We start from the raw sequence: 24,225 nt of genomic DNA on the forward strand, positions 1-24,225 counted from the left end.
TGAATTTAAGGAATGTGCGCCCCTTATAAAGCCGCAGCAGGAAGGAGGGCGGTCTGGAGTCTTTAGAATACAATACAGCCCGAGTAAACGCTGAGGTTAAGTGCCCTCAAAGGGAAGTCAGAAGATTCCGAGTAAATGTTGAAATTCAGATACGGAGGGAGGAAGCTCTGGGCGCTCGCGGGCTGGAGGAAAGCCCTGGGGTGAGCTCTGCACGGCTCGGCCAGGTGTGGCCACGCCCCCACTTCAGGCGGCTGGTAGGAGTGAATCACGAATGGGAAATCTGCGGCAGGGAGGGGGAAAGGGCCGAGCCGCCGGCCGGGTTAACACAGACTGAGCGTGCTGCCGTGACACTCGGCCCTCCAGTGTTGCGGAGAGGCAGGGCAGCGGGCAGCGAGGCACCTGTCCGCGCCGGGATTCGGGACACGGGCGCCAGCCGCCGGAGGAGAGGGGCACCGCCGCGGTCGGTGCGCGCCAGCCCTCGGCTGGGAGGGGACGCGGAGCACATGCGGACTGTGTAGGCATGAGCGACATTTATCTCAGATGTTGGATATTTGCTTGGAAAAACGTGTGGGTACGACCTTGGTAAGGAACTTGATCTTGTTTTTCATTCTGAAATTGATCTGAAAACTTCTTTTTTTTTCTCTCTCTTGGCTAACGTAGTCGTAGTAGAAACCAGAAGGGCTTCTGCTTTCGGGCGCTTAGTACTGTCAAACATTTATAAGACTTTTTCCTTATGAATCATTAACCCTTTCAGTTCTAGGCGTAATTGTCAGTTCATTGAAATTTCGGTAGTGGCTCCCGCCCACACCCGTCCAACAAAGTAACTATTCCGCATTGGCTTAAGTTTAAATTTTGGGTTTATTTTAACACTCATTTGGCATCGTGACTGTACATGTTGCAACTACGTAGAAATAAGCACGTTTGTTTAAATCGTGGCTGAGGGAAAGACAACTTCGCATCCGACTTTTTTTTTTTTTTTTAAAGAGCATCATATTTAGGGAAGAAATAAAAGAATGGAAAAGCCACCCTGAAGGACTTGGACAGTGTTATGTTTACATTCTAACAAGGACATGTTCTTACATGGAAATGATACCCACGTTCCTACTTCTTCCCCAACCCGTCTGTATGCGAAAACACTGCAGACGTTGTTTACCTTTTTTTCTCTCTCTTTCTTTGGAAAGCACTTTTCCTGCGTGTGAGGGGGGATTTGCGGGAATACCCTTATCAGTTTGTAAGTGGAAGCAGAGCTTGTCTTCTGAGTCTTCTATATTTGTTATAACTTTAGTTACAGTAACTGTGGCCCATCAGTGACTTCTGGGAATTCGTACACTTTCAGATTTAAATGGAAAGTGCTATTTGTAGCTGAGGGCTCCTAAAGGAATTCTCTCCAGGGAATTCTGTTGAACAGTTTTATGTTTTGTTTTTACTTTTTCAATTTGGCGTGAGATGCCCACAGTCAAAAGAAACTGCGGGGAGTTGCCCCCCCTTCCGCCCCCATCTTTCCTTCTCTTTTCCTATGGTCCAAACGATCTCGGAAAAGCTGCAGCTCAGTGATGCTGGCAGGATGCAGCCCTTTTCGGCCTTCCCTGTGAGAGGATGAAAGAGATCGCGCTGCAGAGGGGGGGGGAGCGAGTTGTTTTGAAAGTTGTTTTGAGTTGGGAGCTGGTGGGAAAGTTCAGTCTTCCCCATTTGGAAAAGGCAGGCTGGGTTCCGCTCCTGCACCACACGCGCTTTCCATTTTTAGCTTCATTCAGAGGCAGACAGAGCTCCTTCCTCTTCCTCTCCTTGTTTGTGACACTTTTCTGAGGCAGCTTTTCCACAGCGCTGAGGGTCTGGCGGCCATGACCCCAGGCGTCCTGGGACAGAGGACTAGGCGCCTCAACGTTTTTCTGCCGTGAGAGGTAAAGCCAGGGATTGGAGGTGTTTCTTTTCCTTTTTTCTTTTTTTCACTTTGTCCCCCAATGTGGTTGCCACACTTTTTTTTTATTTTTATTTTTTTTCCACTAAGGATAACATTTTAAAACCTTGCTTCTCCAAGGCAATCTTTATACGGCTTTCTGGCTCTTACTCAACTGTACCAAGCACTCTGCATCTGCTTTGAAAGTGTTCAGACGACTGTATTAGTCACAGCCTCTCTCGGAGGAGCCACAGGACAATGGGGATTAAAGGCCTTTCCTTTCTCTTCCAGGCTGCCCCTAAGTGTAACTCCAGTGCTGTGAAGGTTCCAGGGTTGGCAGAGGGGACTGAGGGGACCATGAAAATGGACATGGAGGACGCGGACATGACTCTGTGGACAGAGGCTGAGTTTGAGGAGAAGTGTACATACATTGTGAACGACCACCCCTGGGATTCTGGCACCGAAGGAGGCACTTCGGTTCAGGCAGAGGCATCCTTACCGAGGAATCTGCTTTTCAAATATGCCACAAACAGCAAAGAGGTAAGCCTCTGGTTTCTTGCTGAAGAAGATTGGCACCTGACGCCAAATCTCCCTACTTGCCCTTGAGGCCTCGTATGTCTGTGAGAATCTGTAAGTATCAGTAAATAACTGATCACTTAATTCACTTCTTTCATTGTTTTCTCTTGCCCTAAGTCCATCCCTTCTTATTCCTCCAGCTCTTCACTGTTCCATAAGAATTAGTAAACAGTGAAATCTTTTTGCCAAGTTGACATGTCTTGGAAAAGCCGACTTGCAGCATGGGGTGGGTGAAATCGTCAGCAGCTTTGAGAACTCGTCCCCCAGTGTACTAGCTTTTGAGGGAGAGAAACTTTTTCTTAGAAAAACTGTTTGACATGTTTCTTTTGTCTCTTTTTGGTCATGAGATGGCTTTATTTATTTACTTGTTCAACGAGCCAGCTTTATTAGCTGGGTTTCTAAAATTATTCTCAAAACCTTGACGTGTTTATGAACTGAAGTGATGGTATAAACGGAGAAGAGTTTCATGTAAAAGTGCCCTCTGTCCGGATGACTTCAGAGCTAGCCCCTGTTTATCTGCGGCAGCTCCTTTGCTCTGACCGGGCTGGCAGGCCAATTTCTTCTTGGCCTCTGAAGTGGGTACACCCTTTGTCGTTTCAAAGGGGCTGAAAACCCAAACTTGGAATGAGCAAAGGATTTGTGTTTACCCTTTTCTATAATGATTGTATCTAGGCGTGATGTTTGGCTGTGAAATAACTTGCAGAACCACCTCTTGTTTTGAGAATTCAGCTACTGCAGCTGCTTTCATTGGTCTACTGCCTGCCGGGCTGAGCTGGAGGAATCCACCCGTCCACAGCCCTGCCATCACAACCATTCCCATAGGTCACTGTCCGTCCTATCACTGCCTTCAGAAAGTCGCGAAAAGGGGGTCATTTGCTGCAGGAGCCCAGAATTCTATACTGGGACTATTCATTACAACCATGTCAAATCACTTTCCTCCTTCCCTAAGGAACAGCATTTGAAGGAGTTGAGAGCCGGTTTGGGAAATACTTTGTCTCTTTCCTGTTTGTGTATCTGAGTTCAGTGTTTTTGGTGAGGGGGTGACACAGCTGTCTAAAATTAAATAGAGCAACTCTGCTTTGGGTTTCATTAAAGCTCAACTTTTTTTTTTTTTTTTCTTTTTTCCTGCTGGGAGAGAGGAGGCTGATTTCGTAGAAAGCAAAATTTAAATTGTATTTTAATGTGAACATTACCAAAAATTTCACGCCGGAGATCGGCCTTAATTACACCTCTTTCTGAAAGTAACACCCTTTTCTATAGACGGTCCCTTAGTGTGTGGCCCATGGAATCAGTGTAGGATTTGTTCGGGTATTTAAGGTTTGGCTGTGGCTTTATAAGCTGTAGCATTTTTTCGCATATCAAATCTGACCAAATATTGATCTGTTCCCTGGTTTCGATTGTGCTGTGTTGCCCCATCCAGCCCCTTGGGATTGAAATCAAGACCTCTATTCTGTGGGTCATCCTTGCCCTTTAGTTCTGTAGTGTTCTTATCCTCAGTTTAGCTCTTAGCTTAAGTTTTTCAATTTTCATCATTCTATGTAAAATCATAGCTAAATAGAATAATGCCCTTAGTCCAAGGTTCAGAAAGATAGTCACTTACTTAAGGTATATACTTAGAGCCAGAGCCAGGCCTTGGAGCAAAGTTCTTCAGACTTCCCCAACCAGTGCTACTTGATTGTGCTACACTGGCCCCTCTTGGTGTCACTGTGGTTTTAGTTATCGTCTTAACATAACTCCAGGACGATCATTTATTAAGCTTGTTTGGGGTTTTTTTCTCTGAATGTGTAACTCCATATTTCATAAATTCAGCACCCAGAAAGCATACAGTGCCTGTATTCCTAAGGAGGGTCCTTCAAAACGAACCTAATAAGAGATCAGCTTTCTCTTATTCTATTTTCCCCTAGAAATGCTTGAAGAGAGCAGTATATCTGTTGTCCCTCATCATAAAAGCGACCAGGAGACCAACTTAAATGTAATGCTGTCTTAAGCTCTCTCTGGAAACGTGTACCTGTTATTCAGTTTCTCCCTCCTTCCTTTTTGCACTTTGGGGAAGGAGAGCTCCCTCCAGGTGGTGAAAGAGAACCGTAGAATTGAGCCATTGAGAGTATGAGAGCTGCACACCAGTTCTAGAACAGAAATCTTCAGGATGGGTGAAATGTTTACATTATCATTATTCAGTTAGTTCTTTCAGTCCCACAAGCCGTGGAAAGAGGAAAAAGGCCTTTGTACGTGGAGTTTTCATCTGACTGATTTATCTTGCCCTTCTTTAAATGTTTTCATTTGAGTAGCGAAGATGTTACCTTATGTACTGATGTTCTGACATCCTGGGGATTTTTTTTTAGCAAAGACCATTTTTCATTATGAATTTGCGCTATGTGTCAGCACCTTTTTTTTTTTTTTTTGGTTTAAAAACAAAACATACAAACCATATTTCTGATCTTGACCCTCATTTTTAGATTGGGTTTAGAATCATTCTGCACCTTTAATGAGGCTGTTCTTACTTCCTATTTCCAGAACTCAGACCAAATATAGACATACTATTCAAAAAACTTGTAAAACTTTTTAAACTGCTGGGTTATTCTTTTAGGGGGATTTTCCCCTTGACCTCCTGAAATAATCTTCTGTGAATACTTGAATACAGAAAGATCGATTGAAACACTTCTGTTCTGGAAGCAGTAGCCTGTACTGAGGTTGCTTGAGTTGAATTCAGAGGCTCTGTGGCTCCGAGCCTGACCTCCAGAGTCGTGTGGCAGTGAAACATCAGGCCGAAGATGGGGACTCAGTGGCCATTTTGATTGAAGTCCATTATTCAGCCATCTCTAAAAAGCATCTTGCCATAAGTGCAATTCCCTCTTCATACTGCCTTTTATTGTGGAGACTATGTACCCAGGCATTGCCACATTTCCTTTACTATGAAGATAATTAAGGAGACTTTCCAAAAACATCGTTATCCACTCCACCCCGTTTTTTTAAAAATGGGGTGAAGTACAGGCTGAAGTCTTGATCCAGTGAGTATATACCCACTCATCCATTGAGATGAGCTCTAGTCATCTCAATGCAACTATAATTGTATTCGAAATAGAATTTTAATCGAATGAGTCATTTTTATGGAGGGAGAGGGGAAGAGGTAGCTAGTAATTTAAATGATTTTAATATAATTTGGGGTGAGGCTGCTTATACCACATTTAGACCTGAATGATGTTTCTGCTTGAAACTCACTGCGATGCATGTGTATTCATATATTCTAAAGAGGGAATTTGCTTTCAAAAAAAAAGCAAATTTGTTCTTCTTACTATCAGACTTTCATTCAGAACCCCCAGTCCACCTATACTAAGTTGTGACATCTTCATTTTGTAAAATGGAAAACAAGCCCTGTTTTTTGTCTGCAAGCCTTGGACTTCAGGGTTTGTTCTGTAACGGAGGCCGCTGACGGATCTGAAGGGGTCAGCCCCACACATAGCACACAGTGGGGAAGAGCGGGCAGGCGGGGAAGCGTGGAGGCCAGTGTCCTCTCGCTGGTGGCTTTATGGGAGGCACGCAGCAATCCGTGCCCAGCAGGGATGCTTTAGGACCCTGGTCAGTTCCAGTGAAGTTTCCTTCCTGAACTAGGTGACCACATTCTTAGTCTTTTTAGCTCTGGGAAATTCAGGGCACATACCAGGTTCCCCTGTATCATAGGCTAGCTCCAAGGATAGAACTTTGTTGGCTAAGATTCACATCTGGATCTTTCCAGGGCCAGAGGGAGAAGTATGACTTGGTCTCCCACGAAAAACTACCCTGGTTCCGATCCCCACTCCGGTTACCTGGCTGAGCACTGGAATCTTAGAATTGGAATCTTAGAGTTGCAGCTCTTCTGTGCTCTTTGAATAATGTCTCAGACACGGATTTGAGGTGAAGGTGCTGATTGTGAGATAGGGTGCTGGACTGGGAACGGATAGAGATGGTATATAAGCTACACCGTTCCTTCCAACCTTGAAATTCTGTGATTTTGTGTCTATTTATTCATATGTGTGAGTTTACATGTACCCAAAGCTCTGGGCATCACACAGCTTAAAATATTAGGGTTCTGTCTCACTTGCAAAGATAATCTAATATTGAGGCTCTTTTTATTTGTTTGGGACATGAGGATTTTCACAGACCTCCCTTTCCTAACAAATTATTCTCCTGTCTGGCCTGCTGAGTTTCATTTGTAAGGTTATCGATGACAAGAGCTACTTCCAGTGCTGTCACACAGCTTCCCCAGTGACTTGCCTATAGCTGTGCTCAAAGGTGTCAGGTGGCTTATGTCTACTTCAGATTCCTTTGTGGGAACAAAATGCTAGTTGACTTCTTCTGGACCATAAGAAAATGGTGTATGTTTCTTAGTGTAAGACTGATAGCTGAATACCACAAAGCCCGTTGGTTAAAAGAATGGCAATTCAGAAGAAAAACCCTGGCCTCAATGTCATGCTACTTGTTGGTAATCAAGCTCTGACCCCCAAGACACTGTCTGCGAGAGACTATAATTTAAAACAAGGTTGATAAACCAGTTGAGTACCTTTTTTAGAACTACTGCTTTGAAGTGGATATGTTGAAAATATCAACCGCTAATTATTGGCTCACCAACAAATGACATTATTTGTTTTTCCTGTTTGTCATTTTAATATTATGGAATAATCATTCAGACATGAATGCCAAATGATTTGTGTCATAGAAGCCAATTCCATGCATTTTTCAAATTAATTATTTTCAATAATATATCATAAACAATGAGCCTCTGAATAAGTAAGTCTACTTAAGCTTTAGGATGTATTTTTATCTCAAGACTGTTCTGAAGTACTCCCGTCCCCCAGAGTTATACTGCCAACATATACCAATAATGATGAACTGTTATTGAAAGGGCAGATAGATGTAAATGAGGCAGAGGAGGATGAAATGAACATCTGCTTTTTTCAGCTCTTGCCAGAAATTCATAACGGGCCAAAAATAACACTAGCTCACCAACCTTGTTTCAACTTGTGTTAGATATAGGAAATTTTCTTTTTTTCTGTCTTTCCAGTCTGGGTATGCTCCATTGGCTTGTATATTGAATACTAAATTTTTAAAAAAATTAATTCTTTAAGTCACGTACATGAGAAAGCCTGGTCTGTCACAAGCATGTAGGTATGCTTATTCCATATTCATTTAAACAGAGACAAATTATTGATGAAATTAGTGAGGTGTCAGTGTATATCATAACCAGAACCTTAGATTCCACTGCAGACATTTATTGCTTCATGTATTGGGGCCTACCATTTCAGGTACACAATTATAAAGGAGCCACCAGGGATAATAAAAACTGGAAATAAATATGTTTTACCTCCTTTCTTGGTCCATATCAGTAAGTTCTTCAGTAAGTGATTTGTAGGCTGTTTGGAGCAAAAGGAAAATGAAAAGAGGAGAGTGAGTGAATAAAAACCAAAACAAAATGTACTACAAAATGTACTGCAAAATGTCATAAGGGACTATTACAGAGGAGAAGGAGTTCTTTTGAATAGTAATGAATTGCTTCCTGATTCCTGGTTGGTGACTTTTTTTTCAACCCCCCCACCCCCAAAGAAATTTACGACCCAGGAGGAACTGGTATATTTAACATGCTTCTTTAGCAAGGCCCTACAAAGTCAAAATGTGTGATACATCCAAGTCTCAGAAGGTCATTTCCTCAGATCTTAGAACCCACAGCTCTCCTCGGTATAAATTCCACTTCAAAGGAAGACTTTTGACCACTGTTGAGCAGAAGATGCTAGAGAAGAACAAAGTTACTTGAAAGAATTCCCTTCTATTAAACAGAACTTACAAGTTAGAAGAAGAAAAAAAAAACCCTCATCTGGAATGAAAAAAAAAATAATATGTTTTGTTTCTGGTTCCTTAGGCCTTTGTGGAACAACCAAAGAACATTATTTTGGTTTCTGAGGTTAAAACTATTTTATTCCCCTTAAGCATACTGTGTTTATGGCTTGAGGGAGAAGAAGAAATAGGAAACTAGGAGCCGGCTGAAGTGGGCTAAACTTGACTGTCTAGTTCTTCAGTATCTGAAACTTGTTCTAATATGGAATGGTTACCCTCTCCGTTCTCGCATAAAAAGTATTAATAGAAAATAGAGGACCCTCAGTCACCGGAGAATGACTGTTTTATACTTGGTTGTGTATTTGCTTATGACCTGCGAGTTTAAAAGATGGTCTTCCCCAAAAGTCAAGCTCGTTGTTAATTATGTAGGCACCATTAATGTCTGCTCTCCATAGTACAATTTCATCATTGTTGGTTATATTACCATTTGACAATTCAACTCATTGAAATGAAAAGATTGATTAATATTTTACAGTTGAACTCATTGTTTCATATGTTTTACCCCCTTTAGGTTATTGGAGTGGTGAGTAAAGAATACATACCAAAGGGGACACGTTTTGGACCTCTAATAGGTGAGATCTACACCAGTGATACAGTTCCCAAGAACGCCAACAGGAAATATTTTTGGCGGGTAAGTAGGGAAATTTTTCCAGACTCATTAAGTATTAGGGGAAAAAAATGAAACTAAAATTGCTGGGTCACTTCCATTTTCAACCTGTCCTGGGGCTCCCCACAAGTATTCAGGGTCCCCATGGACATAGGGAATTCTAAGCAACCGTGATGAACCTGGTTCAATGTTTGGCCTGGGAAACACAGCCTGTAGGTGGTTAGGGATGGAGAGATGGTCTATATGTGAATCTTAATTTTTGCAATTCATTAGAGCTTTGTGATGAAAGGAAAGAGTTTGCTGCTTGCTTCAAGGGTAAGTTCATTTGCATTTCTGTGCAAGGAAGTAGTAATGAGTCACCAAGCCTTAGATTTCACCCCTTGTTGATTTCTTGCTGACTTAACTTTAATTGAATGGACAAGTAATCATAAATGAATTACCTCAAAAATAAATGCCTTTGGGCTTCCCTGGTGGCACAGTGGTTGAGAGTCTGCCTGCCGATGCAGGGGACACGGGTTCGTGCCCCGGTCCGGGAAGATCCCACATGCCGCGGAGCGGCTGGGCCCGTGAGCCATGGCCGCTGAGCCTGCGCGTCTGGAGCCTGTGCTCCGCAATGGGAGAGGCCACAACAGTGACAGGCCCGCGTATCGCAATCAATCAATCCATCAAACCAATAATGATGAACTGTTATTGATTGATTGATTGCGGCAAACAAAACATTGATTTTGTTTACGCAGAATAAATAAATAAATAAATGCCTTTAAGGAAGGATGGGTAGAAGATGGTACTAGGGGAATGGAGATGGACCACAAGACTCGTCCTGTTTCAACGCACCTGTACCATGAAACTTTTGGGTTTGATAGTACATAAGTTACTCCCATAGCGTAAGGGAAATGCTTATAATCATTCGGGATGATGAACTTTCCTTTAACATCCAAAGAGTCTGGCCAATCCAATTTCCTTTGGAATATCACAGTTAGAAAGGATCTCACAGGACTTCCCTGGTGGCGCAGTGGTTGAGAGTCCTCCTGCCGTTGCAGGGGACCTGGGTTCGTGCCCCGAGCATGTGCTCCACAACGGGAGAGGCCACAACAGTGAGAGGCCCGCGTATCACAAAAAAAAAGGAGAGAGAGAAGCCACTGCAATGAGAATCCCGCACACGCAACGAAGAGTAGCCCCCACTCGCTGCAACTAGAGAAAGCGCACACAGCAAGGAAGACCCAGCACAGACAAAAATAAAAAATTAATTAATTAAAAAAATAAAAAAGGACCTCAGAGGTGAACTAATTAGGTGGAATCTTTGAGTAAAAGACCCTGGATTAGGATGAACAGAGAAAAAATTGGACTGCTTTCCGTTTTCCCATAGATCTCTTTGGGATATTTGGTTTCCTTTAATTAGAAAATAAAGCTACATTTACTAAATTTAAAAGCAATTTTTTATATACATACTTGCACAAAATGTACATGATTACTGGGAAACTGTTACTAAAATTCTTTTAAGAAACAGCTGCATGGTAGCAACAAAAATTGTATTATACTTACTCTGGCCAGATTTACCTAGAATGCTTATATCATCTGGACAAGTATATTTATAAAAGACTTCTATTTGGGGATCACTCAGAAGCTGTTCCTAAGAAACAAGGTTTTGTTTTAAATCTGGGAAGTTTTGTGTTTTAAGAAATGTATTTTACTATTTTCCAAACAAAAGAGATCACTGAGAATTTTTCACTCTGAGTTGTGTGCTCACAATTTTTATTTAATTAATTAGTCATGCTTAAAATATATTTAATACCTGACTAATAATGGGCAAAATGTAAGTGAGTTCATTTTCCCCTTTACTGCCAATAAAGTCTTCTCAGAAATGAGCCATAGACACGTGTAGTTTTTGGAGTTGAAGGTCGGAATTAAGAAAATCCAGCATAAGTCTCGTTAATTCATGATCCTTTTGAAAAAAAATGACAAGAAATATTTAAGAACCTCCTATCTCTGTCCCAGTTCCCTGCTTCATTGAAGATTCACTCTAAGTAGCTGAAATGCTTTCCTTGGGAGGATTTATTGAAATCGGCCCTTCACATGCAAAGGATATTGTAGGAGATAACTTCCCACATGTTGTTAAAAGCATCCTGATTTTGCTGGCAGGAATATGAACATCTGTTGTGAGGAAAGAAAAAGTTTCATGCAAATTACACAGTCAAAGAAGAGAAGGGATGTTCAAGTTGAGAAACCAGTGACATTTCTTGTAACTGTGCTATGAGTCAGCACGTTTTTAATCTTCTTGATAATATATGGAAATGTAGTGAGGGTGACAGGGAGCAGTGTTCATCTGACGTATCATTATTTTATTTTCGTGTGTGTGTGTGTGTGTGTGTGTGACTTCATGGCGTCGACATTTCTGTTTTTAAATGAGCATACAGTAAATTGTAGTCCGTGGAAGGCTGACTGGAATCAACATAGCCGTAGCTTTAGAAAGCAGTTTCCGCCCAGCGAAGAGTGCAAGAGCGATGGAACCCCGTGTTCCTGGAAGTTTGCACATCAGAGTAAACAAACTTGAAAACCCCTCTTGATAGCAGAATTCACCCGGCCTTGTTCCATTTTCTCTTAACAAAACACACCGCAAAAGCTCTCACAAGCTGCTTTGATGAAGCCACATGTATTTCCCCCTTCACAATTTACAGGAAGTTACTCTTAAAAGAAAGTGATTCTGGTGTTTACTGCCCGTGTTAAAGGGACAGAGTTCCTTTTTGTCTGATAACATTTGAGCGAAATACAGAAACATTTTAGAGACTAGCATAGCATGTGACTAAGAAGAAAGCAATAACCTGCTGTCCGGTTAGAGCAAAACTTCTGCTATGAACCAGGCCCTATGACTTGGAACCTCTAAGTTGCAGATAACCAGGTATTTCTTATATATGTGTTAAGGATCTCTTAAGTCTGAAGACGAGTTGGGTACATCTTAAAAAGAGGGAAAGACAGAAAGTTACTGTGGAAGGGCAAGGAGTTTGTTTATAAAGTTGTTTATAAAGTTTCAGTAAGAATGTATACTTTAATTTTTCCTATTCTTACCTCTACCTTTTTACCGAGTGGCCTGAGGGTATCTGTTAACCAAAAGCAGTATTACTCTAGGGCAGACTTTGAATTCTTCATTTTGCATTGCCTTTAAAGAACAACATGGTTTCTTTCTGTTCTTTTACCAAAAACACGAACCTTATGGCTCTGTGAGTGGTGTTTTAGCCCAACCACCTCACGGATGAGAGGGTTCCCTCTCCCCTCCTCTGCCTTGAAAGAAAAGTGCAAGGCCGAACACGTTTATCAAGAGGAAAAGTGACTTCTCAGTAGACTGTCTGATGCTGGCTTCTGTCCCAGTGCTCACTTTGTTATGGCAGGTGAAGTTCACCTTGGCCTCACCCAGCATTTCCCCAAAAAGGCAAGCTTCCAAGTATTCATATGAACAAGTGTTCCTGCTGGACTTGGAGGCTTGGGGGTGGAGGATGTTTGCATAGTTTAAGCCTTGGGCGGGGGTGTAGGAAACGGCAAGTACAGAGGCCATAGAAAAAGTTGAGAGACTCGGTTTGACGTACTCAGTCGGGTTGGTCTAATACCCAGTGACTCAAAGCATTAAAAGTCTGCATGATCGGAACTCAAGTTAAGTAGCATTGCCTGTGTGCCATTCACTGTGGCAGCAGAAACAGTACTCGGTGGTTGTTTAGTCCTTCTGAGGCAGCTCCTTAAATGAAATCTTGTGTTTCACTCTTCTGTTACTTTTCCCCAAAAGTGAAAAGACACTAAAACTGAAATGGAAAAGGTAACTGACAAAGTGTCCCTTCCCTCTTTCTGCCCTTATTTCTGCTGATTCAAGACAACTCCGGCTAAACTGATTTCCTTTTCTAACCACGCAATAAGGGACCAGAAATCAAACCCGGTATTTGCTGGGTTTATTCTCAGAGGTGCCTGGGAAGCTTTTCGTTGCTTTGGGGCTTTCTTTTCCATGTCTGTCTTCTCTTTTGGGCAGATCTATTCCCGAGGGGAGCTTCACCACTTCATCGATGGCTTTGATGAGGAGAAGAGCAACTGGCTGCGCTACGTGAACCCAGCACATTCTGCCCGGGAGCAGAACCTGGCCGCCTGTCAGAACGGCATGAACATCTACTTCTACACCATTAAGCCCATCCCCGCCAACCAGGAGCTTCTTGTGTGGTATTGCCGGGACTTTGCGGAAAGGCTTCACTACCCTTATCCTGGAGAGCTGACAATGATGAATCTCAGTAAGTGGATGACAGAACAAAAAAATTAGAAATGCCAGTAACGTCAGTTCTGCCCTTTTGCGCTAATAACATGTTGTTTAATTACATGGCTTCATCTGATGGGCCAAGTAGGTGGCTTAAACTAGGGACTGGGAACAGGAAAACAGCTTTTTTTAGTCTCTGTTTCCTATAATGAAACTTGATCATTTAAAAAATACTAAGAGCTACTTTGAATGTTCAGAAAGTTACAGGAAGAAATCTATGTTCAATGCTAATCTATCCAAAAGGGGGCAGGTAGGATTATAATATAATAGAGATTCGTTCTGACATGCCAAGGATGCACGGTATATAGTTCCTTGTTTGTGGTAACTTGTCAGTGCTTAACATGTACATTGAACTATCGTAGAGATGCACATTTGGTTATCAAGTTATGGTCTGATGTGAAACATAAAAGGTTTCTAGAAAAACTCGGAGATATAATTTTTCAAATCTCATTTGAATATGGATAACCCTAAAGATTTTATATCTTAGCTTCCTCCCTAATGGTAAAAACCTAATTATCTGATCTCCTGATGAGTATTACAGTAACCACCTATCACTTGATCTTAACAAATTCTCCGTTCCTTAGGTCTGCAAGCTTTTACTTTTTTATTTGGTTAAAGTTGGCTATCGTGACCTCTCTGCAAAACCCTACTTCATTTTAGTCATTCTCAAGTGATCTCTATGAATGATTTAAGATTTACCATAAAATTCCAACCTGTTGTAACTATGGTTGTATATTCTCAGACTGCTAAGTTTTAAAGCAGTTTTTTAAATCAGCTCCTTCTGGTTTAAAAGTTTTGGCCTCTAAATGCTGACATTTTTGTAACCTTTTGTTTTGATCTCATTTCCAACCTAAGGAGAAGTTGCAAAAACAGTACAAAGAATTCCCAGAGACCCTTTAACCAGATTCATCAATAGTCCATATGCTGTCCCACTTGCTTTATCTGGAGGCTAAATTGTTTTAGTTCACACTTTGTCCTTTGAGATGAATGTTAATATTAACATAAATTAGAATTTGACTTAAACTTTAGGACCAATTATTTATCCTAGTCAGGTATAATCCAATTGTACAGCTATTTGGTGCTCATCCCACACTGTCTAGTTTACTTTTGCTCTCCCTGTGATCCCAAGACTATATTTATAGTTTTCTGAAAAGCTGGGGCTATAAAAGCTTAAGGACCTCCACCATAAGATCATCTTTAAATTTGTGTTTGTGGTCCTTACACACACACATATAGTGCACCTTGAGCTTCAGGAAGAAGTCTTAGAATAGTTGGAACAAATTGGCTTACGGCTTGAGTATGGTGGGTATAATCAGGTCCTGGCCAATGGTGGTGGTTCTTTTCCCTTATCTCTCTTTAGCGCTTCCAAGAGTCTCCATCCTGTCACTAGTGCCAAGCATCCCAGGAGCCCTTCGGCTATTATACCACCTGTAGGTGCCAGGCCCAGTGGTAAAAGGCAACTTATATTCCGGCAGGACATCTCCCAGGAAGATGTGCTGCTTCCTCCTGACTTTCTCAGCATAGCCGGTCACTTCCTCTTGAGGGTCTCCTCCCACTCCTTGAGCTTCATCATTCACGGATTCAGAAAAAGACTTTGAGTTTTTCTTTTTTGAACAGTAACTCCATTTGAGATGACCCACCCTGCTGACTTTGCTCCAACCACAAAGAAGTTTTTTCACATACATCCCTTACCTCCTGCCAGTCAAAGAAAGGTCTTAAAAGGCCTTGCATTTATTCAAATGCTTATTCTTTGTGTTCAGAAGCAACTGTCCTGTATACTATGAAATGACACCTTTGTTCCCTCAAATGTCCCTTTTTGTTTACGCAGAATTTTTTCTAAATGGTGGTTTAACATTTTCAGGTACCCATTCATTGTCCGGTATTCGTAGTAAAGAATGAGAGTTAACGATAGCCAGCGACAGTAAGTAAGCCAAGACTCCAGTTGCCTTGTGAAACCAGTTGTCGTAGGTGTGGTAACTGATGACTGAGATGCTGATCAGGAAAATCTCCACTGTTTCATCAGGCCTAATAGGCAGATTGCGTCCTCACATGAGTTGTATTGGGTTCCATGCTTCAAGCACGATAGAGGCTTGTGTCAGAATCTCCGTGAGGGCTTTAAAATGGCACTGATAGTTCAACTGGTAGAGTTTTGAGGAGGAGAGAGTTGAAGAAAACTGAGGTAAAGAAAAATAAGTAGCCAGAAATCATAAATAGGCATTTTTGAAAAACCAAAGAAAAGGAGTAGGAACTCTCAGGTTTAACTCTTACCCCTCCCAAGTTTTTTTGGTAGTTTTTTTCAATCTATCTAACTAACCCATCTAGAAAACAGTTGACCAGATTATAGACTTCTAAATGTTAATCTGCGTTCTCAGTTTCAGTTGAAAACAGGCTTTGTTTTGCCTACTGCAGAACTTCTAGGTTCTTTCTTGTAGTCTTGGGGGTTCTTATTATAGATCGAAAATGTGAGTCGGCATAATTAAGCCATTCAGAGCCTTCAGAAGCAGTTCACTCTTGAAATGACTCCGTCCGCCTACAGCCATTTAAGATTGAAGAACAAAAACAGATCTTGATTTTCTTTTTCATGTTAACTCAAGCTGCTGCTGAGTGGGAGAGTCAGAAATGACACCAGCTCCACTGATTACTCAGCTGCTGAAGGATGGTTTTCTTAAATGTACCTTTTCACATAGACTCCATGATCGCCACCTTAGAACACCTGAGGGGGGCTGACGTTGCCCTCCGGATATTGTATTTTTATGAAGGCATAAGAGATATCGAACATATATCATGGATTTACTATATGCTAGGCACACTGTGCTCAGTATTTTGCACAGAAAATTATAAATTCCGACTTTCTGGTTTGTTGGCCCAATCGTTAGCTTTTTTTTTAAGTTTCTTTTTTTAATTAATTTTTATTTTGGCTGCACCGGGTGTTAGTTGCAGCATGCGGACTCTTAGTTGCGGCATGCGTGAGAGATCTAGTTCCCCGACCAGGGATCGAACCGGGGCCCTCTGCATCGGGAGGGCGGAGTCTTTCCCGCTGGACCACCAGGCAAGTCCCCAATCGTTAGCTTTGTGGTAGTTCAACAATCGGATTATGGAGGTGCTCAGTAAGAACACCAGGCTAAATAAATAGTAGGGACAGTGCTACGGACAGACGTAAACTTTTTGCTTATGGCTTTAATTTATTGAATTTTAGAACCAAGACAGTGTTGAAGCCAGTAAAGAAAATTAGGAGACTTAGACGTAACTTGCCACATAAAAATGGCAGAAAGTTATGATGGTGAAGTTTCTGTATTTTCATTATTTTTAGGGTGACATCTTTCTGTGGATGCCTCCAAATCATTCTCTTTCACCTCAAAATTCCCTCCTGTGGGTGTGAGATGCCTTGCCTATCAGCTCTCCAACTTACTTGTCTCTCTTCCTTTACCATTTCAGCTTTAAAAAACAAAAGTGACAATTTGAACTTCCTGCCTGCTGAGCCTCACTGAAAGACTGATATTGGCCTGATAAGGGGCTATTTATTTTGGTTTAGTGGCTTCAGAAATCCCTCTCCCTCAACAAGCTTTCCATCACTGCCCCCATCAGCATCTTCCCTGATAGTGTCTGGGCTGTGTTTATTCTGGGGCTGCTGGCTCACCCAGGAGTAACTGATAACAGCCAGCAGAGATAACATTCTCTGAGGGGCTCTCAAACTGGAATCGAATCCCTCAAGCTTGTCAGTCTAGAGAATGGATTTGAAGAATTCAGACTCTGGAGTTCCACAGAGTTCATTTCTAGACCTATCAGGTATCAAGCCTGGAGTTCCTCCTCCGTTAAATCGAACAGGGACTTTTTTAAAGACAGTGAATGATACTTTTACAGAGGCTTCAGCCCAGTCCCCCAAGCCTGTCCTCTTCTGAGGCTAAGGCCACGAGGTCCCTGCCTCTCCTGGCATCTACACACACCGACAGCTGATGCCTATGCCTACGGCAGGTGTGCAGGCTGGTGGGGTTGCCCTCCAACAACCAGAGCTCCGACTAAGCAGCGTGTATTTTACTTTTGGTTTCCAGGGAAGGCTGAGCAGCGAGTGTTTGGTTTTCCCTGCTCTGGCTGGTGTCTTCTCGAAGGCATCGTTTGTTCTGTGTGTTTGGAGGGGCAGTGCTGGCGATGGCCTGGAGAGCCTGTCCTCTCATTGCTGCTGTTCCTAAACAGTCTGTTTACCAAGTAATAATATGCCGTCTTTTGGAATACACGCTATCGTCTTTGGTGCTCTAAGTAATTGAACTGGCTCAGGAAGTGCCAGTTGTGGTCTGGCAGAGATGCCTATGTCACGCCTTGTGACTCCAGGGGACAGCATTACTGGGAGCCTGGTTATAGACCAGAGCCTCAGTGAAATTCTGGTGTTGTCAGCAGATCGAGGGGAAGGGGTGGCATCACATCGCTAATCTGTCTGTTTGGGAAGAGGCAGTTTGAACAGGGTTTTATCAAATTCGTATTAAACAAGAATGGAGGCGAAAATTGTTGACTGCTTATTACTTGAAATGAGTCTTAATCTTGCACATCTAGTTCTCAGGGTGTGCTGATTTCCTTTAGGTAAACCGTGAACATGAGAATGACTTTTATTAACCTGTGACACCCCGTCCCGGTATTGTTCCACGCCATTTTCATGGAGGCTCTCCTACTCTTGGTCGAACAGGACTGTCCTATCATGAGGTTTTTACCGTTGGAAACAAAATAACACAAACGGTGCTATTCGTTTTATCGATGCCACCAGTGACCTGGTTTTGCTGAGAAGGAACTGGAGTGGCGAGAGCCTTCTAGAATGAGTGGGCGTTGAGATGCCAGGTGTCCCTCTTGGGGCAGCTGGGGCTCAGGTTTGCTCAAGGAGAGCGCAACTTGGGCAACGTCGCTCCGATTTTCTGTCTCCATCTGAGTAATCACCCTTTCTTTATTTCAGCGCAAACCCAGAGCCATCCAAAGCAGCAGAGCACTGAGAAACATGAACTTTGCCCAAAGAATGTCCCGAAGAGAGAGTACAGCGTGAAAGAAATACTAAAATTGGACTCCCACCCCTCCAAAGGGAAGGACTTATACCGCTCCAACATTTCACCCCTCACTTCGGAAAAGGACGCGGATGACTTTCGGAAAAATGGGAGCCCCGAGATGCCCTTCTACCCGCGGGTGGTGTACCCGATCCGGGCCCCTCTACCGGAAGACTTTCTGAAAGCTTCCCTGGCCTACGGGATGGAGCGGCCGCCCTACATCGCGCACTCCCCCATCCCGTCCTCCACGACGCCCAGCCCCTCGGCGCGCAGCAGCCCAGACCGGAGCCTGCACAGCAGCCCCGGGAACACCGTGTCGCCGCGGGCCCCCGGCTCCCAGGAGCACCGGGACCCTTATGCCTACTTGAACGCTCCGTACGCCGCCGCCGCCGCTGAGGGGCTGGGCTCCTACCCCGGCTACGCGCCGCCCCCGCACCTGCCGCCCGCCTTCATCCCTTCCTACAACGCGCACTACCCCAAGTTCCTGCTGCCCCCCTACGGCATGAACTGCAACGGCCTGGGCGCCGTGGGCAACATCAACGGCCTCGGCAGCTTCGGCCTCTTCCCGAGGCTGTACCCCGTGTACGGCGGCCTCCTGGGCGGGGGCGGCCTGCCTCCCCCGATGCTGGCGCCCGCCTCCCTTCCCAGCTCGCTGCCCTCGGAGGGGGCGCGCCGCCTGCTGCAGCCCGAGCACCCCCGGGAGGTGCTGGTGCCCGCGCCGCACAGTGCCTTCTCCCTGCCCGGGGCGGCCGCCAGCCTGAAGGACAAGGCCTGCAGCCCCACCAGCGGGTCCCCGACGGCCGGCACCGCCGCCACGGCCGAGCACGTGGTGCAGCCCAAAGCTACCTCAGCGGCCGCGGCGGCCCCCGGCGGCGGCGACGAGGCCGTGAATCTCATCAAGAACAAAAGGAACATGACTGGCTACAAGACGCTCCCCTACCCCCTGAAGAAGCAGAACGGCAAGATCAAGTACGAGTGCAACGTCTGCGCCAAGACTTTTGGCCAACTCTCAAACCTGAAGGTAGGCCTGGCGTGGGCCGCCCGATGGCGCGGGGTCAGTCCCCGGGAGTGCACGACGCGCGTGGGTATTTAGTTCACCTCCCGCAGGTTATAACTTGCCATTTCCACAGCGTGAGACCTGGGCTGGGCATGGTCGATGCGGCTTTGCTTTTGCCTTTGCCTTTGCTGCTCTGGCTGCGCCGCTTGGGCGCACGTTGCTTCCCCTCTCCTGCGTGTCTTCTGAATGATAAACACGTGGGGTTTGCGCTAGAACATCAGTTTCGAGTCCCTGCTTAGCCTATGACTTTTGTTCCTTTAGCGCCAACACAACAGAGTTCTGAAAATCACATCGGGGTTTGATTTGTTCTAAGACTTCACCTTGATGCTTTTCTTAAGAGGTTTGCATCCTAAATGCCCCAGTCCTTGCATGGGAATGTTCGCTTTTGCAGCCACGTGACAGCCGACCTAACGTGTGTGGCTTCTTCCCAGGTCCACCTCAGAGTGCACAGCGGAGAACGACCTTTCAAATGCCAGACTTGTAACAAAGGCTTCACTCAGCTCGCCCACCTGCAGAAACACTACCTGGTACACACGGGAGAGAAGCCACATGAATGCCAGGTGGGCAGTGTTTTCTGGGTTGAACTTTCGACCTTTGTAGACAGTGTCTCAGGAGTCGCCCTCCCATCATCCCATAGCCCATAGTTTAAACCAGCACAAGAATTCTGCCTTCTTTGGGCTGCTGATGCGCTGAGATGATGACACACCAGCTTCCAGTGGCTGGACAAGTGGTCTGGAAGAGAAACAACACCCCATGGGCAGTGCGTTCCCATCGCCCCATTTGCCTAACGCTGCTGCGAGTTTTTTCACCTCCCAGGTTGCTGGGTGTGGGTGGGCAGCGCGCCCCTCCGCTTGGCAGTTCTTAACCTTCTGGTCTCCCACCTCCCTCCCGTGCCCCCTTCCCCACGCTGCAGGTTTGCCACAAGCGATTTAGCAGCACCAGCAATCTCAAGACCCACCTGCGACTCCACTCCGGAGAGAAACCTTACCAGTGCAAGGTGTGCCCCGCCAAGTTCACCCAGTTTGTGCACCTGAAACTCCACAAGCGCCTACACACCCGGGAGCGGCCCCACAAGTGTGCCCACTGCCACAAGAGCTACATCCATCTCTGCAGCCTCAAGGTCCACCTGAAGGGGTATTGTCCTGTGGCCCCAGCCACGGGGCTGCCTCTGGAGGACCTGACCAGAATCAACGAAGAAATCGAGAAGTTTGACATCAGCGACAATGCCGACCGGCTGGAGGACATGGAGGACAACGTTGACGTGACCTCTGTGGTGGAGAAGGAGATTCTGGCCGTGGTCAGAAAAGAGAAAGAAGAAACTGGCCTGAAAGTGTCTTTGCAAAGAAACATGGGGAATGGACTGCTCTCAGGATGTAGCCTCTACGAGTCAACAGACCCGTCCCTCCTGAAGTTGCCTCACAGCAACCCACTACCTCTGGGACCTGTAAAGGTCAAACAAGAAACAGTCGAACCAATGGATCCTTAAGATTTGCAGAAAACAAAAGGTGTTTTGTCTTTTTTCTTAACTTATGACTTGGCGAGTCAGGGTGCCTGTGGCAAATGCTTGTACGTAATTCCAGTTCTGCAAAGCTCTCCTGACGGCAGACGGTTCCCCCTCTCCTCTCTGGAATTAACGAAGGATCCCCAAAGTTACTGAAATCTCAGGGCATAAATGAGGGAAAGACAATATATATACATATTATATATACTTATTTACACCCCCATCTATATATTTGAACCTGTGTATTTTGAATATTTGTGTGGATACGTTTGCATAGCCCTCCCATTGCTAAGACTATTGCCTAGTCATAATTATTTTTTCAATGATAATCCTTCATAATTTATTATACAACTTATCATTCAAAAAGCAATAATTAAAAAAAGTTTACAATGACTGGAAGAATTCCTTGTAATTTGAGTTGTTCTATCTTTGTCTGGTGGCTGTTCTTTGTAGATAATTTCTGCACATCTGTTTTAAGTACCTGAGATTTAGTAAACAAATACATTACATCAGCCGACCTCCCTCTATAATAATGGTTTGAAAATGAGCTTTTGGTATTGCCATAGTTAGGCAACTGATGTGTTCATTCATAGGACTGTATCGTTTGAACAGCGCTGTATAACTTGGGGCTATGTGTGCAGAATTACCCAGTAAGAACTCTGGTAGAAGAAATAAGAAAGAGAGAATCTTGTATGTTTCTGTAGATAGTTCAGCATTTTCCCCCCTAATCACAGATTTACCAGAAAGGCTACAAGAAGGCTTTGCTAATCTGTCTCCCTCTCCAAAACACAGGGTCGCCCCACCCCCAAAGTCATGTGACCATTCGGAGTGGCCACGAGACTTTGGCATCCCAATGTATTATCTGAAAATGTGAAGACAAAATGCCATGTTTAAAACCACTGCAAAACATTCCCAAAGCACAGGTGGTTTTGTATGGGTGAGGTGAGGAAGCATGAGTCTGGGTGTTTTTGTTGTTGGTCTTTTTTGTTGTTATGTCAAAATTGCACAAACGTGGTGCTCTACCAGGAAGGATTTGAGTTAGATAGGCTCAGGCCACACTTTAAAAACCAAAAACCAGAAAACGGGTATTCTCGTTGTCTTAGGGTCAAAGCGGGTAATGAACATTCCTATCCCCAACACATCAATTGTATTTTTTTTCTGTACAACTCAGACTTTCCTCAGTATTTGTGTTTTTACATTTTATGGTTAATTTAATTGAAGAAGAAAGGGCATTGCAGAATTGTTCAACAATTACCTCATTGAGTGTGTCCAGTAGTGCAGGAAGTGATGGCTTCTCTGATGATTTGCTACTCAAGAGGAGAGAGCCAGCGTGCACCAGAAAGCTGGAATGCGTCGCATTCTGTCTCCTCTTCTGCTAAACCCAAAGATGACATGTTGGCATTTGAGGTGTAGCGGAGAATGATGTATATTTATAAATCTATTTATACCACTATACCATGTGTATATATAATATATTTATAACCACTTAAATTGTGAGCCAAACCATGTAAATTATCCTTCTTTTCCTAATGGCATAAAAAAAAAAAAAAAAAACCCTTTCTGAGACTTTGCTTAATTAGCACTCGATGACCTCACAGTCATATTGGTGAGCTTGGGCACCCCCTTGCTATTGTAAGCGACCCTAAAACCTTGGTGCAAAGGTGGGGACTGCATAACAACCAGGGAGAAAGAGACATACTTTTTTACTATTAAGGACAATCTAAGATGGGGGTTTTTTTGGTTTGTTTTGCCGCATTCTGATGATGTGGTCACACCCAAGCCCCAGAAATAAAAATCCCATCGACCACTGCAACTTTTCTCTCTCTTCCTCTCCCTCCTTCCTAAATAACTGATGTATCACTCATCAATCTGGTTTATATATTCAGTATTTTGGTCCATGGCAACTAATGTCAACCTGCAGAAGAGAACAACAAATTTAGGATAATGCAGAGAAACCTAAGAGCCTTACTGATCTGTTCCTTTAAGTAACAAAACTGACAGTTTTTTATGGTATTTTTTAGTCAGTGTTTGACAAACACAGTCCTTAATTGTAGGTAAACCAAAGCATCACATTCTGACGTTGACACCAAATACTTTCTATTCCCAATTACTCATTTGTTCTCTTTCTCCCCTTCCATGCTTTCTCATTAATGGGAATTTTTCCTGAGACCTGCACAGTGGCTTGAGACTTCTTGATTCTCTTTACCTTCTGACTTTCCCTGAGGCCTCTTACATGTGAATGTTGAGCCCACAATCAACAGTGGTTTTTTTTTTTTTCCTTCTACTCAAAGTTAAAACCGACCAAAGTTATTGGCTTTTTACTTTGCTAGAACAACAAACTATCTTATGTTTACGTACTGGTTTACATTGTTATTTATGTGCAAATTGTCAAAATGTAAATTAAATATAAATGTTCATGCTTTACCAATGCTTGTCTAGTGTCTTGAGTGAAGGGTGAGTGAACGACACCTTAACCATACTGCAAGGGTGGCCCCAAAACAAATTCTGAACATGACACAATTTGCCTCTATCCTGCCCACATCCCCACCCCGACCCTTCATCCCCCCCAGAGATGATTCCCTAATTTCACCTCCTCTATCGGCGACTGCTCTAACAGGGTTGGTCTCTTGCCTCTCTCATAACTCAAAGATTTTTCTCTTTAATTATGAGCTATAAAAGTGCCCTCTAAGGAGATCATTTCAAGCATTAGCCAGTAAGTAGGGGAAGATTTGTTTGCTTTTGTTGGACTTTTTTGTTTGTTTTACTTTGTTGATGGACGGGGTGGGGGTGGTAAGGTGAGGAAGAATTGAGATCAAGTCCAGAAATGCCGTCCTAGCCTTCATCCAGCGTGTATGTGTGGACCCAGCCAGCTGCTGGGTGAGGGGCTCTGGAGAGCCCTGGGAACCTGAGAAGCATTTTGCCCACTGGTGGTTTCGTTTTTGCTTCAGTAGCCAGCATTGAGCCCCCCACAGGGAATCAAGGCTTTTGTGCTTCTGCATAGTCTTCCTGCCCTCCATCCCATCGTATCTTTTTCCTTCACATCTTAACTCGGGAAGTAGATTTGCCACTGGTGCATTTAAAGCCAATTTCAAGAAAGCTGTTGTTTGGCCAGCCTCTGGGCATTGTTAGCATGAAGCCCAGGGATCATGGTGGCTTGGCCATGTGGTCCCAAGGGTCAGATGTTGGGAGCGAGTCTACTTTCTCATCCATTGATGCTCCAGTAACTCATCTTTCTCCAGTCACAAACAAAAAGGCACAAATTATTTTGAGTCTCACTTGGTAGATGTGAGTAAGAGAGATGCCTGTATAAAAGTGCTACTGCCCTCAATGAAACAACCAAAAAAAAAATTCTAAAAGCCCTTTGCAAATGGTTTTCATGCTTGCCATTTCATCCATTACCAAGTTCATGGTACCAT

The 24,225-nt window shown here is 43.9% G+C and overlaps 1 protein-coding gene across 4 annotated transcripts; it reads left to right on the plus strand.

The window, feature by feature from the left end:
* Positions 1-284: 284 nt before the first annotated feature.
* On the plus strand, positions 285-23,233 carry PRDM1 (PR/SET domain 1). 4 transcript variants are annotated; one of them, XM_004327135.4, is made up of 7 exons: positions 285-582; positions 2,189-2,437; positions 8,850-8,969; positions 12,955-13,207; positions 18,167-19,272; positions 19,740-19,868; positions 20,222-23,233. In XM_004327135.4, exons 1-7 carry the CDS (start codon positions 541-543, stop codon positions 20,792-20,794), a joined length of 2,472 nt encoding a protein of 823 aa, XP_004327183.2. In that variant the 5' UTR covers positions 285-540; the 3' UTR covers positions 20,795-23,233. The 4 variants fall into 4 exon arrangements, with proteins under 4 accessions (XP_004327183.2, XP_073645566.1, XP_073645568.1 ...); XM_073789465.1 differs by lacking the exon at positions 285-582 and adding an exon at positions 1,778-1,901; XM_073789467.1 differs by lacking the exons at positions 285-582; positions 2,189-2,437 and having other exon boundaries at positions 8,860-8,969; positions 9,986-13,207.
* Positions 23,234-24,225: the final 992 nt, after the last annotated feature.

Source organism: Tursiops truncatus, chromosome 12 (assembly GCF_011762595.2).
Source record: "Tursiops truncatus isolate mTurTru1 chromosome 12, mTurTru1.mat.Y, whole genome shotgun sequence".
NCBI lineage: Eukaryota > Metazoa > Chordata > Mammalia > Artiodactyla > Delphinidae > Tursiops > Tursiops truncatus.